At 43.0% G+C, this 18,543-nt stretch overlaps 1 protein-coding gene across 1 annotated transcript in view; it reads right to left on the bottom strand.

The window, feature by feature from the left end:
* NPTN (neuroplastin) overlaps positions 1-18,543 on the bottom strand; it is a 57,823-nt gene that overhangs the window by 17,186 nt on the left and 22,094 nt on the right. The window contains exons 3-4 of the mRNA XM_053273099.1: positions 14,952-15,117; positions 10,459-10,553 (exon numbers count right to left, since the gene is read on the bottom strand). Coding sequence (XP_053129074.1) covers positions 10,459-10,553; positions 14,952-15,117 — 261 coding nt within the window. The remainder of the gene's footprint in view (positions 1-10,458; positions 10,554-14,951; positions 15,118-18,543) is intronic.

Genomic DNA, 18,543 nt, shown 5'->3' on the forward strand with positions numbered 1-18,543 from the left:
TTTGCCGTACACACGAGTGCACGGTACTTCTGGCCACTTCCAGCCAAGGATGGCAACAGGGAGGCAGGGAGGTACACTGCCGCCCCGAGGGGCTTTACTGCAACGGAGTGCAGGCAGGGGAAATGCTGCGGGAAGGGTAAGTGCACCCTCCCCCGCCCTTAAGGGAGCACCGCCGCCACCTCCGGAACAGTTCTAGGCACATCCTAATATTTTGGACTAAGAGAAGCTTAATCACTAAGATCACCGAACATGAATTTTGGAATATCAATGGTGTTATTTATCCAATTATAAGCAATTACTTTCATAGGCTTTTTAGTATACTTTTGTCTATTTCACAGATATTTATTTATTTAATATATTTTCATACTTCGATATGCCTCGATGCAGGGGGTCCCGACCCTAGGTCCCCAAATGTTGGACTACAACTCCCATAATTATATGGCCACTGTAGCAGGGGATGATGGGAGTTGCAGTCCAACATCTGGGGACCCAAGGTTGAGAAACCTTTTACTTAACTGAATGACAACGTCATCGCTTCTCAGCCTTTTGGCTAAGATCATGTGTGTGTGTAGTACTTAATGCTTCCATTATTTATTTCACTACTTGTTTTCTTTTCAGTGAGCTTTTTCTAAAACCTGTATCTCAATGGGAATGAGGGCTAACAAGGCAAGAACTTCTTTACCCTTGAAGACCCTATGCCAACATACTGTCTCCTAACTAAGCGGCACTGCTGCCATTCACCTGGCCATTTCAATAACTTCAAGACCCGTTGCAGTATAATACTTTGAGAGATTACACGAGATCAATGAACTGCCCAAGATGAACCCTCACTTAGCAGATGGGCTTGGTGTACTTCAGTTACCACCCCTAAAACCCATTCGCTTTCTCGGCAGCTAATTATGTCACACGTGGCCTGCTATGTGACTGCTGCGCCCTGATCGGTTAATCCAGTCAAAGTCTAATCCCAGCTCTCTGACAAGCAGACCACAGGCGCTAGAAGTTATTTCAAGGGCCCACTCATTCTCCACTAAATATACACTGAATTTGAGGGTATGAAAAAGTGAAATCACCAGAAGTCGTGGCAGGCAGAACAAAACACATCCTTGCAGAAGTCATGCTATATTAGCGATCAAAACAAGGATGCCTAACAGGATCACGCTAACTGAGCAAAGAGGCATCTCGTAATGTGGAGATTCTCTTCTATTTAGCAGGGGGAGAACAACTGGCCCTATTCAACACTAGCACAGCAACCTTCCAGTTGACCATTGCTGGTGTCTACCTTGTGTTTATCTTTAGATTGTGGGTCCTTTGGAGGGACAGGGAACCATCTTATTTATTTTTCTATGTAAACTACTTTGAAAACTTCTATTGAAAAGTAGGATATAAATATTTGTAGTCATAGCTCTATCATTTTTAATACAGGCAATCTTTAAAAAGGAAAAAGCAGCTAGAAATCTTGTAAATAGGATACCCTTCATGCTGCTGGGGCAACAGCTGAAAAGGGTCTACCCTCACAGCATGGATATAGCACAAGGTTTCCCCACTGAACGGCAAGGCTTAGAAGTAAGATACCCAGTTCCTTATCTTCCTCCATTTTAGGTGAAAAGAAAGAAATTTTAATACATTCTGATGTTATAATTTTGGATTTTAATTTTTAGAACTGTGTATTGGGTGTAATATTTTAAAATGCCTCTCACACAGCTTTGAGGCAAGGTAGAAAGATTTTAAACAGCGCAATAAGTTATTCCTTAAATAGTCCAAGGTGGAGGAGGGGGGAAGCCAGGCTTAAAATTATAAATGCCTGCCACCTTAAGTGGCACAGTGGGGAAATGCTTGACTAACAAGCAAAAGGTTGCCAGTTCAAATCCCCAGTGGTTTGTTTCCAAGACTATGGGAAACACCTATATCGGGCAGCAGTGATATAGGAAGATGCTGAAAGGCATCATCTCATACTGTGAGCTAGGAGGCAATGGTAAACCCCTCCTGTGTTCTACTAAAAGAAAACCACAGGGCTCTGTGGGCACCAGGAGTCAAAATCGATTTGATGGCACACACTTATGGTTGAAAAAATAAAATTCTCCCCTATTAGTTTAAAATATCTCCCTGACAATCTATGTAGTTTTGAAACAGAGAGAGCTCATGATTTCTTTGCTGCTAATGCAAACAATGCAACTCTATAAGTACAACCAAACATCCAACTAATCTTGAAATCTAAAAACCTTAAGAAATAAACTGTTCCTAAGTTTATTGTTCTTTGTTCAAAATTATAAAATGGACAAGATATAATACACAAGTTCCTCAATTTGATCTCTGCTACAAATGTAAAGAGCAGCATTAACGGGTTTAAGGGAAAGATACCCTGAAAGATATTTTGTGGACATAGTTCAAAATCTGATTTGAGTAAATGTGTGTCTGATGGTGAAAACACATTAGTGCTTGCAGGCAGACAGTCGTTTAATGATCAGACTTGATTTTGTTATACCAGGCTTAAGTGCTTTGTTTGTTATTTGATCAATATCTTATCACCACTTTAAATGCATGACAGGACAACTCAAAGGCCAAGAGCCAGGGACCCAGAGAACAAATTCTGCCAGCCCAAGGATATCCTGGGACTTTGAACAGGTATCACGGAAAACAACATTTAAAATGGCAGCTGCTTAAACCATTTGTGATACAGCATGGAGGTCTGCTGTTCATAGTACTTGAAGTAAAAATTCCAGCAGGCCTGCCTAAACCATTCTATATGCCTAAAGTAGCTCTCTGGATCTCTATCACTGAGAGAATGCTTCAAGTTGTGACTTTTTAATAAACCTATTATACCAAGGTGAGCACATCTAATTATCCAGAAGGAAATAGCAGATTGTCACCTTTCTGGGGACCCAGGAAGGATGAGGATATTTGGAATAGACTCTATGGAGATCAAAGGAAGATAATAACTATAAAGAATGAGGCTTACTGGACAGAGCAATCTTTTGCCTACAAGCAAGACTTGCTCATGAGCAATCCAAGGGTTTGCTGCCCAAGCCGCAGCGCTAGAGGCAGGAACTCTTTCCAGGGAGAAGGGACTGTTTGTGACTTCTGCTACGCAGTGAGAAGTCAAGAATCCCCAGCCATGATACTCCCAAGCAATCTTGCCTAAAAAGCATACTTGCTCAAGAGCCATCCCAGAGTTTGCTGCTTTGGGCAACAAGCAGGAACTCTGTCCATGGACAGGAACTGTCTGTGACTTCTCACTGCGCAGCAGAAGTCAAGACTTCCCCAGCCATGGTGCTCTCACTCTCAGCCTCACTCTGAGCAAACTGCCTGCTTGATCACTCTCAAGCTCCTGTTTCCAGCTACAGCCTCTCCCCTTCAGCTGAAAGCCCCACCGCTCTCAAGCCTCTGACCCTGGTAATATGCTGCTCCACAAGCCTTGGATCCCTCCATCCTTTCCCCTTCTTCTCAATTTCCCCTCTTCCCTCTACTAATTCTTGATCTCCTCAAACCATGCCAGCCCTCAACCTTCCTTATCCCACCCCCCTTTTCCATCTATTTCTGAATTATATTAGGCTCTAGGAAGGTTTAATACACACACATATGTTAGTTAGGAACACTGGGTGAATGTTGTTGCTGGCTAGGGTTGAAATATTGTTAGTAATACTGACAGATTGTTCTGTTTTCTGCTCAGATTGATGTTGTTATTCCTTTATACTCAAAGCCCATTGAATCATTTAGGATTGCTTTGATCTCCTTTCTTCCTTGTGCCCCGATCCTACATGGTCACCGTATAAAAGAACTGGTCACTTTGTGACACTGATGAAACAGGCCTAATTTTGTATGCTAGCTCATAAGCATATTTAGTATACAAATCAGGCCTGGTTCTCTACACCAAGGGTCTCGGGACCAATGCATATTGCAGGTCATATACACTTGATCTGGTCTTTCACTCTGATCAGGTGGTGTTTTGTGGGTGGAAACTCCTGTGATTTCCCCATTGTCATGGACGGACAACCATCTGGTTAAGGCTGGACTCACAGAAACATCCCACCTTCGCAGGGGTGAGGGCCCATTAGAATGGTCCACCCAAGAAAGTTATTGGATCCAATAGGGTTCTAAGAAGCCTTGGATGGATTTAGTGTTGGCTCTGCTGGTGATCCTGTTGATGCCCTGGTGGAGAACTGGAACAGCAAGCTCACCAGGGCACTAGACATGATTGCACCTAAGCGTCCTCTCCGACCCACTTCAAAATTGGCCCCTTGGTATACGGAAGAACTACGGGGGCTGAAGCGGCAAGGTAGACGACTGGAGCGCAAGTGGAAGAAGACTTGACTCGAATCCAACAGATTACAACATAGAGCACATCTGAAGACCTATGCTCTTGCAATATAGGCAGCAAAGAAGCGATTCTTTTCAGCCTTTATTGCGTCCGCAAGTTCACGTCCAGCAGAGTTTTTCAGGGTTGTGAGAGGGCTAGTGAGTGCCCATCCTCCCTTGAATCAGAATTTGGAACCATCGATTACCTGCTGCGACGTGTTTAATGATTTTTTGTGGATAAAATCTCTTGTGTTCGGGCCAACTTGGATTTAGACCCCACAATTACTGCAGTGTCTGAATCGGAGGTGTCCAGCGACTCCTCTTACGTGGTTAGGCTGGATCAGTTTCAGTTTGTGACTCGTGAGGATGTGGAAAAGCTGCTTGGAGCGATGCAGCCTACCACCTGTTCCCTTGACCCTTGCTCGACATGGCTAATACTATCTGGCAGGGAGGTTGTTGTAGAAGGCCTAGTAGAGATCATAAATGCTTCTCTGAGGGAGGGCAGGATGCCTCCTTGCCTTAAGGAGTCAATTATTACACCACTTCTGAAGAGGCCTGCCTTGGATTCCTCAGAGTTGAGCAACAACATTCCTGTCTCCAACCTTCCGTGGCTGGGCAAGGTAATTGAGAGGGTGGTGGCCTCCCAACTCCAGGCAATCTTGGATGAAACTGATTATCCCATTTCAGACCAGCTTTCGGGTGGGCTATGGGGTTGAGACTGCCTTGGTTGACCTGGTGGATGATCTCCAATTGGGAATTGACAGAGGAAGTATGACTCTGTTGGTCCTTTTAGATGAGAGGAACTGGGATGGGAGGCACTGCTTTGCAGTGGTTCCACTCCTACCTCTCAGGCAGATTCCAGATGATGTCCCTTGGGGACTGTTCTTCAAAAACTGAACTTCGGTATGGTGTTCCTCAGGGCTCCATATTGTCTCCGATGTTGTTTAACATCTACATGAAACCGCTGGGAGAGATCATCAGGAGATTTGGTGCGGGGTGTTATCAGTATGCTGATGACACCCAAATCTTTTTCTGCATATCAACATCATCAGAAGGCATAACCTCCCTAAATGCCTGCCTGGAGGCAGTGATGGGCTGGATGAGAGGTAACAGGCTGAGGCTGAATCCAGATAAGATGGAGGTACTTATTGTGTGGGGTCAGAACTCAGGAGATGATTTTGATCTGCCAGTTCTGGATGGGGTCACACTTCTTCAGAAGGAACAGGTATGCAGTCTGGCGGTGCTTCTGGACACAATACTCTCCCTGGTGTCTCAGGTTGAGGCAGTGGCCAGAGGTGCCTTTTATCAGCTTCAGCTGATATGCCAGCTGCGTCCATTTCTTGAGATAAATTACCTCAGAACAGTAGTAAACAGAACAAGTCTGCTAGTCACCTCCAGACTTGACTACTGCAATGCGCTCTATGTGGGGCTGCTTTGTACCTAGTTTCAAACTGTAGTTGGTCCAGAATGCGGCAGCCAGGTTGGTCTCTGGGTCATCTCGAAGAGACCATATCACTCCTATCTTAACAGAGCTACAGTGGCTGCCAATATGTTTCCAGGCAAAATACAAAGTTTTGGTTATAACCTATAAAGCCCTATATAGCTTGGGCCCAGGGTGTTTAAGAGAACGTCTTCTTTGCTATGAACCACACCGCTCATTGAGCTAATCTGGAGAGGTTAGTCTGCAGTTGCCACCGGCTCGTCTGGTGGCTACTCGAGGACGGGCCTTCTCCATTGCTTCCCCAAGGCTTTGGAGCACACTTCCTGCTGAAATAAGAGCCTTCCCATCTCTTACAACTTGTAAAGAGGCAATCAAGTTGCATTTGTTCGCCCAGGCTTTTAATAAGATATTGTTTTAATTGTGTTTTAATAGTTTTAACATTTTGAACTTTAATTGTTGAAATGTGTTAATCTTTTTATTGGTTGTTTTTATTGTCATGTAAACCGCCCAGAGAACTTGCGTTTTGGGCAGTATAAAAATAAAATAAATATACTGAGTCAGACCATTAGTCTATCTAGCTCACTATTGTCTTCACAGACTGGCAGCGGCTTCTCCAAGGTTGCAGGCAGGAATCTCTCTCAGCCCTATCTTGGAGATGCTGCCAGGGAGGGAACTCGGAACCTTCTGTTCTTCCCAGAGCAGCTCCATCCCCTGAGGGGAATCTCTTACAGTGCTCACACATCAAGTCTCCCATTCATATGCAACCAGGGCGGACCCTGCTTAGTTAAGGGGACAAGTCATGCTTGCTACCAGAAGACGAGCTTTCCTCTTCATTAAGGCTATGACAGCGAAGAGCTCTGGCATTAGCAATTCCTCCAACAATAAGCCAAGCCACAGATTTTACTTAGATTTTTTCCTTTTCCTGTCCAACAGAATGGATAGTATCATATCATATGAATACTTGGCTTGCTTGCATGCTACTTTACATATGAAAAGCATATTCATGCTCGATGAGGATTTGATTACACCATCAACTAGAAACCCCTTAATGAGGTGGCTATTTTGTTTAATGGTGCTTAAGTCACTCCGCCTGCGACTAAATCTTTAGGAGATGAGATGAGCAATAAAGACGAGTAAATCAGATTAGTCACTGTGCCAAAATGGGAGTAGCTGTGGTGAAAGTGACTATTCTCTAGAATAGAGTGTGCTCTCTTATGAAGCCAATTGAAAGTTTTAAAAAATCCCTAAAAGAAGCAATCAGGAGGTGAGCCTAAGTATAGGTGTTCAATGAGCATCACAACTGCATTAGACGTAGGAACATGCAATCGATTTGAAATAGCTGCATCCTCAGATGCAAGCTCTAAACATCTACATGAAGCCGCTAGGAGATCATCAGGAGATCTGATTTAGGATGTTATCAATATGCTGATGACACCCAGATCTATTTCTCCATATCAACCTCATTAAAAAATGACATTATTTATTTATTGTTGAATTTCTATACTGCCTTTCATTAAAAACAACCCCAAGGCGGGTTCTTACTTCTCTAAATGCCAGCCTGGAGGCGGTAATAGGCTGGTTGAGGGATAAAACTGATGTTGATGGAGATCCTGACCTCTGGAGGTCCTGACTGTGGTCAGGACTTGAGAGATGGTTTAGATCTGCCTGTTCTGGATGGGGTTCCATTCCTCAAGAACAAGTACGTAGCTTGGGAGTGCATCTGGATCCCAAACTCTCTATGGTTTATCAGGTTGAGGCAGTGGCCAGGGGTGCTTTTTATCAGCTTTGGCTGATACATCAGCTACGCTCATTTCTGGAGGTAAATGACCTTAAAGCAGTGGTACATATGCTGGTAGCCTTTCTGTGGCTGCCCCAGAACTCTGGAATGTACTCTCTGTCAAAATAAGAGCTTCTCCATCTATGGCTACTTTTAAAGAGATGTGTAAGACACACCTGTTTTCTCAGGCTTTTAGTTACTTTCTAAATTGTTTGATTTTGTAAAATGGTTTTTTAAAATCCCATTTTATATTTGTTGTATTTTAAATTAGCAGAGATACTTGATAACTTAAATTACTAGGGATACACATATCAGGCAGTATATAAATATGATAAACAAACAGAAGGTGGAATTTTTAGGAGATGCAGTTATATGCAAGAGGAATGGGGAAGCTCCTTCCTGATCCCTATACTGTTTTGAGGTTTGGACAGATTAACTCAGGGTTCTCAAACTTGGGGCCCCAGATGTTGGATTACAACATCAATCATCCTCAGCAGCAACAGCCTTTGGCTACTGTGGCTGAGAATGATGGCTGTCCTTAGTGAAGGGGCAGATATATTTACACTCTAGTGGTTGATGGAGTTTAAACAGGTTGGCTGTATAAAGCACATACAACTATTCAAAATGGCTGCCATGAGTGTAGGAAGTAAAACTTTCCACTCAAATGACACCAGTGACTGTTGCTGGTGTCTATCTGATGTTTCTTTTTAGATTGTGATCCCTTTGGGGACAGGGATCCATCTTATTAATTAATTAATTAATTCTCTGTTTAAACCACCCTGAGCCATTTTTGGAAGGGCGGTATAGAAATCGAATGAATGAATGAATGAATGAATGCATGAATGCATGAATGAATAAATAAATAATTAAATATATAAATAAATAAATAAATAAATAAATAAATAAATAAATAAATAAATAAATAAAATGGCAGCTACCAAAAGAGAACATAAGGATCAATCAGCCAGTTCTCCAGGTAGACTGAGGGGTGGGTGGGTTTGGAGACTCCCCAAAAGGGGCCTCCATTCCCACTGAGCTCTGCTCCCAGGACTGGCTTCTCTTTTCTTCAAAGGGCCAAGTCACATGGCTGGAGTATTTGAAAGAAACATTTGAAAGACCCCCCAGTCCCCTTTGCATCCATTGGGGGTGGGGGAGAGGCAAAGGGCAGAGCCAGAACTGAGATGAGGAAGCAAGCACACATGGTGAGCACTAGAAAGGAAAAAGGGTTGGGGGTGGGAAGGCAGGGCCCACATTATCCTGGGCCCCTCTCTGCAGGATTCTGTGCCATCATCAAGGGCTGCAGTAGTGGGGTCTGAGCACACTCCCCTCTGCAGTCCTGGATCACGAGGGGAAGGGATATCCATTGGGAGTTCAAGGGGCTGCACTTCGCTGGCCCAATCTCAGACTGCAATTAGCCTGCTTTCTTCAGTCTTCCTTCTTCTCGCCTGACCAGTGGAGAGAAAACAGCTGGCTTCAGCCAGTCCCTCTGGCCAGGCTGTGAACTTGCATCCATCCAGTCAGGAAGGAAAGAGACTGTCTCTGAGAGGATGCGGGAAGGGCCCCCTAGGCCACATCCCAGCAAGTCTCTCTTCAAACAACGGGCAACAAGTAGGGGGAAAGAAGTTTCCTTTCTACCTTCAGTTTTTAATGTTTTGAGCACATTTAGTTACCCACAATTTTTGTCATGTTTCCCATGTATTATGTATGTTGCTTGCTCCACTAGGTTTTTACAGAACTGCAACATCCTTTTAAATTCAAACTTTGGTGTTTTATGACTTATTGGATAGCCATTACTTCCAGGCATTATCGTGGTCTTCAGAACATGGCTTCAGTAGTGACCACTGTGCAAGCTATTGAGCAGAGCACTGTGGCATTACTAGTTTATAACTGGTAATAACTACTCAATAATCCATAGAACAGTGTGTGCTTCTATTCCACCACCACCCCTTTTCCTTGGGTTATGCTTATGGTTCAGACCCAGAAACTGAATCTCAAATGCTAACCCCCATTATAGCATAGTCCTGTTGCTCTCTAAATTTCTCTTAGCAATCACAATTGGGGAATTAGGGCCCTGGTGAAAGCATTACCCCAAACTTTTCACAGTGCTCTACTATGAACAATTCTTTACCTTGTCTTCAAAACAAAGTAGTTCTTATCTGACCCAAAGTCCTGGTCAATTACGTAGACCTGCTTTTTCTCATAACAAAGTTGTATAAATTTTAGGATTATGAAAGCATGTTTGCAAGCAGTCAAAACTGAGGCATAACCCCTTTTCTGTCAGACACGGAGGCTCACATACTGACTGCTGTCACAGTCGGAGAAGAATGTTTTGCTCATGTAAGGCGGGGGTGATTCTTGCTAATCCCACCATCCCTCTGCTACCCCAAAAGTCCCCGAACCCTCAGGGAACATGTTTTTGTAGGGCATCAGAGGGAAGGGGGTTGAGATTGGTAAAATTACCCCTTTGACATGCCCCACCCCCTCTTTCGTGAGCAAATTCTGCACGCAAGCCAGATATTTTTGTTCAAATCCCAACCAGCGATTTGTACTTTGTTCTCTCTTTAGAATCAGTGTGAACCATCTTTCTGCTGGTCACTTAACTGGGTTCTGAAATGTGATCTATTCATTCAGTTGTGTTCTCTCAATAAGAGTCCCAGCTTGGAGAGAATGTTCACGAGTCATGTTCTGCTCCGATGCAACATTTTGATAACCATTTAGCAGAATGCAATACTAAAGTAAAATGGAATAACACTACTATTCTCAATCTGTTTGTGAATTCGATACAAGCATTTCATTAAGATGCATTACATCCTAAAACATGAAGAAAGATGAGCATATATCCAGCAGAAGGGAATGTAACATGGCAAGGGTTTAATAAAGTGATTCTAGGGAACAAATGAACAATTCTTCCACTTTACATCTAAAGGAATGAAGGAAAGAGAAATACCTTTCACTTCTATAGTAGCATTTGCTACAGGGGAGGCAGTAAACATGAACACGCACAAATACTCCCCAGAATCCTCTGCTCTGGGCTTCTGGATCCTGCAAAGAAAGGAAACATGGATTTAAAATATCCAATATATTATGACCAAGCACCAGTGACAAATTAGTCAAGTTCGCCAAGCAGCAATGGATCAAGCATCTTTGGTTTATTCTGGCAACTGAATAAAAAAAGGGACCTCAGAATTACTCAGACACTTCTTCTGCCATATGGTTTCTTTGTCAGGAGATTTATATTACACATATTAAAGTGCAAAGAGCAATTTAAATATATTTAAAAGGAAATTTGCCTAGCTTTGTAGAAAGGTTTTTGGTAGTTTTAAGGTCCTTCATGTAAACCTCAACAATTTAGTCTTTCCATTCAAAAGTGCTCAGAATGATTAAAAAAAATAGGAATGTAAAATAATAACCACCCATAAACCAGCAACATACAAAAGAATTCACCATACATCAAAACCATCCCAAGAGCTGTCAAATTCTAATGCAACACAATCACGCTCCATACGTCAAGCATGACACACGTCCCATGTTTGTACTTTAATATAATAGATACATGCTCTTGGTTCAGTTTTGCTTTATTACAAGAATAAAAGGGTCAGATATAAAGGGCCCACCCTGTACAACACATCAATGCACAGATTTTGAGTTGCCAGATTAGCATATTAAGTGTCTAGTGCCTTTGTTTTCTTTTGGAGATTTAAAATTCAAGAAGTGTATGGTTTTTGACATGCCTTAACACATTTAAGGAGATTCCAATCAACATAATTTAGTTTTTAGTTTGTTTAAATGTTCTCCACAAACAGCAAGACAACTCAATGCACGCTTATCTGGGAATACGTCTTACTGAACATAGTGAGACTTCCTGACGAGCAGGTAGGCACAGGACTGGGCTCTACTGACTGACAACCCTACAAAGCCGCCACCACCAATGGCAGCAGCGGCACACTATTCCACCACAAGGCTGCCACAGTGCAAATGTCCAGCTGCCCAACCTAGCCGAGGCGGCAGGCCGCTCACTCCCACACTCCACTACCAGGCTGCAGTAGCACAGTTGCCTGCCTATTACCCAACAGGTCAGCATGGTTGCCACCAGCAGCGATGTATCCATTTGCCACCCCGACTGCACGGTTGTCACAATGGCAGATCTGACCATCCACCCTCTCCTAAAGCCAGATGCCCCAGAGAACACTGGCATGCAGAAACAATGCACTCATCTGCCTGCTGCCAACACAACATTTTGGGCTGGCCAGGACTGGAGTGGCAGATTGGAATACGAGCAGGGATTCTCATAAGTGGTACGCAAGAGTACCAGAACTTGGGTAAAAGTACCCCAAACGTCCAAAAAATGCTCAAATGAGTACCATCTGGGGTTGCCTCGCTAGCCTGCCCCCCACCTCCTGCTGGCTGTCCTCGCCACCACTCCCTCACTGCAGCTCCTGCCGTCGCTTACCAACAGCTCTCCAGGCCTCTCAAAAGAAGAAGAGGTCCAGAATGGCGCCTTTTCTGCTTCCGAGAGGTCCAGAGAGCTATTGGTAAGTGTTGGCCAAGGCAGCAGGAGCACCAAGGGTGGCAAGAGCTGCCCACGGTGAGCAAAGGGCTGCATCACTGACGTGGCGGCGGCGCTAATGAGACATCTAATATCTGTGAGTACAAAATCATTTCTGCTGGTACTCACTTGAGAACCTAGTCTTAAAGATTATGTAAATCCCTGCATATGAGGTTAAGATTAAAAGATGGTTCTTCAAACCAAGTTAAGTGAGTCAGCATTAATCAGAAACATTACATAGGAAGCTGCCATATACTGAGTCAGACCATTGGTCCATTTAGCTCAAAACAATCTACACAGACTAGCAGTGGCTTCTCCAAAGTTGCGGACAGAAGTGTCTTTCAGCCCTGTCTTAGAGATGCCAGGGAGGGAACTTGGAACCTTCTGCATACAAGCAGGCAGGTGCTCTTTCCAGAGCACCCCCATCCCCTAAGGGGAGTGTCTTACAGTGCTCACACATGTAATCTACCATTCATATGCAAATCAGGGTGGAGCCTGTTTAGCCAAGGGGACAGTTCATGCTTGCCACCACAAGACCAACTGATCAACAATGTAGATCAGTAACTATGCAAAGACTTTTTAGAGGTCATGATCTAAAAGGGAGCCAAGGACACATGTGTGACCTTGGCCTATAAAAGGGTCCTACTGTCCGAACAGGGTTGAGGAACGCCTTCTCTCTGCCAGAACACCTTCACTCACAGAGGAGTAATATTTTATTTATTTTATTTGTTTTAACTTATTTCTATACTGCCCAAAATGTGAGTCTCTGGGCAGTTTACAACTGAAATCATATAAACATTAAAATCATTAACATTATAAGTATTAAAACTATAAATCTAATTATAGCCTGGGTGAACAAATGTCTTCAGTGTCTTTTTAAAATTTGTCAGAGTTGGGGAGGCTCTTATCTCAACTGGGAGCGCATTCCAAAGCCAAGAGGCAGCAATTGGTCCGTCCCCAAGTAACCACCAGATGAGCCGGTAGCAACCATAGACGTATTTCTGCAGAAGATGAACGGGTGATGGGGCTCATGGTGAAGAAGATGTTCTCTTAAAAACCCAGGGCCTAAGCTGTTTAGGGCTTATAGGTAACTACCAGCACCGTGTATTTTGCCCGGAAACCTATCGACAACCAGTGTATATCTTTCAACACAGGAGTAATATGGTATCTCCTAGATGACCCAGAGACCCACCTGGCTGACACATTCTGGACCAACTGTAGTTTCCAGACTACGTACAAGGGCAGCCGCACATAGAGCGGATTGCAGTAGTCCAGTCTGGAGGTTACCAGCATATGTAACAATGTTCTGAGGTCACTCATCTCAAGAAACAGACGCAGTACCTGTTCTTTCCAGGAGAGTGTGACCCCATCCTGAACAGGCAGACCAAAATTTCTGTTTTATTTGGATTTAGCCTATTTCTTATCCCTCAACCAGCCCATCATGGGCTGGATGATGGCCTCCACACAGGCATTTAGGGAGGTTATGCCTTCTCCTGATGATGTTGACATGGGGAAATAGATTTAGGTGTCATCAGCATACTGATAACACCCTGCACCAAATCTCCTGCACCAAATCTCCCAGCAGCTTCATGTAGATGTTAAACATTGGAGACAATATGGAGACAACAGTCTCCAAGAGACACCATCTGGAATCTGCCCATGAGGTAGAAGCGAAACAACGGCAAAGCAGTGCCTCTCACCCCCAATCCCTTCAGACGTTCCAGAAGGATACTGGTATCGAAGGCCACCGAGAGATTCGAAAAGGACCAACAGAGTTACACTCCCTGACAATTCAGGGAGCCAGCGTGGTGTAGTGGCTAGAGTGATGGACTAGGACTGGAGAGATCCGAGGCCAAATCCCCATTCAGCCATGATACTAGCTGGGTGACTCTGGGCCAGTCACTTATCTCTCAGCCTAACCTACTTCACAGGGTTTTTGTGAGGAGAAATCTAAGTATGTAGTACACCGCTCTGGGCTCCTTGGAAGAAGAGCAGGATATAAAATGTAATTTTTTTAAAAAATAAAATAAAATAAAATTCCCAGTTGGAGATCATCCATCAGGCCAACTAAGGCAGTCTCCATCCCATAGGCCACCCGAAAGCCAGTCTGAAATGAGTCTAGATAATCAGTTTCCACCAAGACTGCCTGGAACTGGGAGGCCACCACCTTCTTAATCACCTTGCCCAGCCACGGAAGTTTGGAGACATGTCTGTAGTTGCTTAACTCTGAGGGATCCAAGGCAGGCTTCTTCAGAAGCGGTCTAATGAGTGCCTCCTATATTTTTTAATGTAAGTTTGAGGACTTGACAGTCAAAAAGCAGGATAAAAATCTAACCAATCTAGTTTGGCTTCATATTACAATTGAGAGGCAGAGCTCCTAAACTAGAATAAATTTGTATTTGGAGAGAGAAAGTTTGGAGAATCCAACACTTGTGCTTCCAAAATGAACAAACATACCAGGAATGTACTGCTTTTCCTGTAAGACTTACCATTAAGTGAGAGGGAGTGGGAAGAGTGAATGAGAGACCTACATCAACACTTGGTAACTGGACAGAGGCAGCATCCCTCCCTGTGGCTGTTGCTGGTATTTTCCTTTTGGATTTTGAGATCCTTCACTGGTACCACATAACCAAGACTATGTTGTTCAAAACAACCCATTGACAAATTTAAAGAACTTCCCAGCTTAACAGGAATTTTAAAAAAGGGCTTCAGAAGTCATTAAGGGAATTACTCGCTGCAGGTAGAAGCGAGTCTAACAGGTAGAAGCGAGTCAAACAGGATCAAAACTGTTGCACAACAGAACTCACAAGCTCAAGACTTGTGTTTAGCCACTGATGCTGCTGCTTTATTGATAGGTAGAGAGACAGTACCAGAAAGGTTTCTTGAAGACTTACTTGTACTCTGCAGTCTCTGTAGTCTTTCTAGTGCCCGTGATCTCTTCACCATTTTTCATCCAATAGCTGTAACTGAGGGGGCTGGGACTGGTTGTGAGGTTGCACTGTAGTGTGATAGGAGAAGCTGAGTGAATGACCACCTCATCACTGGCATTGATTCTGGGTTCTGGGGGGAAAGGGCACATTTAAAAAAAAAAAGAGGAGAGTACTATGAGTCTTTATGCAGGAAATGTGTTCCACACACCACAGCTAAGAACATCAGAGGAACTGGGAGAGGGAAGTGAACTACACATGGAACACGGCTTCACTAGCTTAGGAGACATCAAAGAAGTCATACAGTAAACAGCTGACCAGCCGAGAAAGGCAACTAGGACCAGTCCCCCTATATGAAAGGGAAAAAAAGGAGAGAGATCAAATATAATTTGGGGATCTTCATCTTTGACGCAATCACAGCCAAGATCAATAGTAGTCATACACTTTTGCATTGTATTAGTCTCAAAATAGAAAAGGCACAGTTAGTGGCTATACAAGCAAAGTCACCTCCATCCCGGCAACATCTGTGATATCTGGACACACCCACATGCTTCAGACTGAATCAAAACACAAATATTCAATCTATTTCGGTAATAGTTCTTTGGGTAATCTTGCATACACTTGTGGTTCTAAAGCCCTTGCTGATAGACAAACCCTAGTAAAGACATAGAGAAGCATACTATTTGGATTCCCACCCCCACTGGTTAGCACTGCCAGTTCAAACCTGCCAAAGAAAATCATGCTATTAGATTTTTTTTTAAAAAAATTGCACACAACTGAAACAGGACAATCAAAAAAGGAGCCTATAGCCCTGTTCTAAACAGAAAGCTTAAAATATACATGGTGGCTCTGATTTGCACATATGCTTCTCAGAGTAAATCACAGGAATGGAGTTATATGGAATGATGAATGATCTGTTGAACTGTGGTGTTCTGTGTAACACTACATTGTTGCAAGTAACACTACATACAAAGTGTTGACTGACAAAGAATATTTATCCTGAAGAGTTCTGCAGAACTCATTGGCAGCATTTTTCAGATTAATGTGATCTGAAGTCATATCATAAAGATTAAAAAGCATCTGTAAAAGCATCCTCAAATCAAGGTGACAACTGAAGAGAAGATGAGATGACAGTTGTTTACAAGTACTGTTAACAGAAACACAAAAATGCAATCTCTGCTGCTGGGTAATGAGAAGTTCAACTGCTTTATTATCCATTAACCATCTTGCCTTCAAACTCTTGATTTTCTCCTATCAAAGCTGGCTTTTATGTCTCCCTGAAGAACAGATCCAATTAATCTCAACACACACGCATTCTCTATACATTCCATTTAGCATTAAAATCCGTCACTGCCACAGCCCTGTCTTGGAATGAAAGTTTAGTTCTGTAAAGGCCACAGAATTAAGCATACACAGGGAGCAGAAATATTTGATTAACACTTTAAAAAAAAGAAGCAGCAGGTCTTCCCTCTTCATTTCCTTCCACACCACCACTACACAATATGCAAAATCATATCATTCTATCTGAGTATTTTAGAGAATGGTAATACTATCATCCAGACTGATAATTCTCTTCTGGTCAGCAATATTGTATTCAGTATGGAACATACAACCAACATTGTTTTATACATGTCCCAAGCAATAGTTTACATGTTGTCTTTGGGGGGAAAAGAAAAGTTGTGGCTGGCTACTGCAATAGCCAGACAGATTTAGAATCCTCTTGTAATGATGTAGGTTATGCACATGGCAAAATCAAGCTAGTACCTTGGAAAGTGAAACACATCCATACCATAATAAGAACCTGAAGTAGAACATGAAGTAGAGACTTACACCAGACTGAGAAATTAGCATAACAACCAAATCCCAAAATGCTAGGGATGTACAAAATGTTTCAATGTTGAAACATTTCAACTCTAAACAGACAGTTCTGAGTGTTTCAATCGCAAAACAAAACACACTTTATATAAAGGGCTTGTTTCAAACTCCAAATAAAACAACCCCGTTTCTATTCAAAAAGTTTCAAGTGCCATTTTGATGGCCTGTGCCCCCATTTGCTGGTGAGAGGGAGGTGGGAGCCCAAAAGGAGAGAATTTCAAGGAGGCAGGTCTCACGATCAGTGAGACCTCCTTTGTAAGGGTGAGTGGAGAGAGCGGGCTTAGCCCGCTCTCCTCACACACAGACAGTTGCCATTTCTGGACTACATACAAAGGAAGCCCTATATAGAGCACATTACAGTAATCAAGTCTGGAGGTTACCAGCATATGCACTACTGTTCCTGTCAGGCTAAGAAACTAGAATCTATTTCTTAATATTCAACTCCAAACCAGTGGCTAAAGCTTCTCCACTTTATTATTATTATTATTATTTCACACAGTCAGACAGGTGTTATTGACTGGTTTGTTTTATCCAGACATCGAGTCCTTCCCAAGGACCTGGGATGGCTGAATTTTATTGTCAGTTGTTATAGATATCGTCGCAGAATATAGGCTGTTCCCAGTAAAGCTGCTTTTTGTAGTTGGCTGATGGTGATTTCTGTGGCCCCTATGGTGTTGAGGTGCTCTTCAAGGTCTTTTGGGACTGCACCCAGGGCGCCAATGACCACTGGGATTATTTTGGTCTTTTTCTGCCACAGCCTTTCAATTTCAATTTGTAGATCTTTGTATCTGGTGATTTTTTCTATTTCTTTTTCTTCTATTCTGCTATCCCCTGGTATTGCTATGTCGATTATTTTCACTTGTTTTTCTTTCTTCTCGACTACAGTTATATCTGGTGTATTGTGTGGCAGATGTTTGTCTGTTTGTATTCGGAATTCCCATAATATTTTTACATCTTCATTTTCTTCAACTTTTTCAATTTTATGGTCCCACCAATGTTTGGCTACAGGTAGCTTGTATTTTTTGCAGATGTTCCAGTGTATCATCCCTGCTACTTTGTCATGCCTTTGTTTGTAGTCAGTCTGTGCGATCTTTTTAAAACAGCTGATTTGGTGGTCCACGGTTTCATCTGCTTCTTTACAAAGGCGACACTTGCTGTTTGTAGTTGATTTTTTGACTTTTGCTCTTATTGGATTTGTTCTTAGTGCCTGTTCTTGTGCAGCCAGTATTAAACCCTCTGTTTCTTTCTTCAAGTTGCCATTCTTAAGCCATTGCCAGGTCTTGGTGATGTCTGATTTTCCACTTATATTGTGCAAATATTGACCATGCAGGGGATTATTTCTCCATTTTTCTGCTCGGTTCTTGACTTGTTCTTTCTTGTAGGCCTGCTTTCTTTCATTGGTGTTGAATAGTTTCGTGTTATTGACCATTTGAAGTGCATCTTCTTCACTGTCCTTTATATATTCTTCAAGGCCTCTTTTCCCCTCCTCTACTGTTTGATGGACTTGCAGCATTCCTCTTCCACCTGAGCTGCGAGGGATTTATAGCCTATCTACATCACTGCGGGGGTGCAGAGCATGATTGATGGTCATGATTTTCCTGGTCTTACGATCCAGCGTCTCTAGCTCTGCCTGGGTCCAGTCTATTATTCCTGCAGTGTATCTGATAACAGTTATAGCCCAGGT

Source organism: Hemicordylus capensis, chromosome 10, assembly GCF_027244095.1.
Source record: "Hemicordylus capensis ecotype Gifberg chromosome 10, rHemCap1.1.pri, whole genome shotgun sequence".
In the NCBI taxonomy this organism is placed as follows: Eukaryota; Metazoa; Chordata; class Lepidosauria; order Squamata; family Cordylidae; genus Hemicordylus; species Hemicordylus capensis.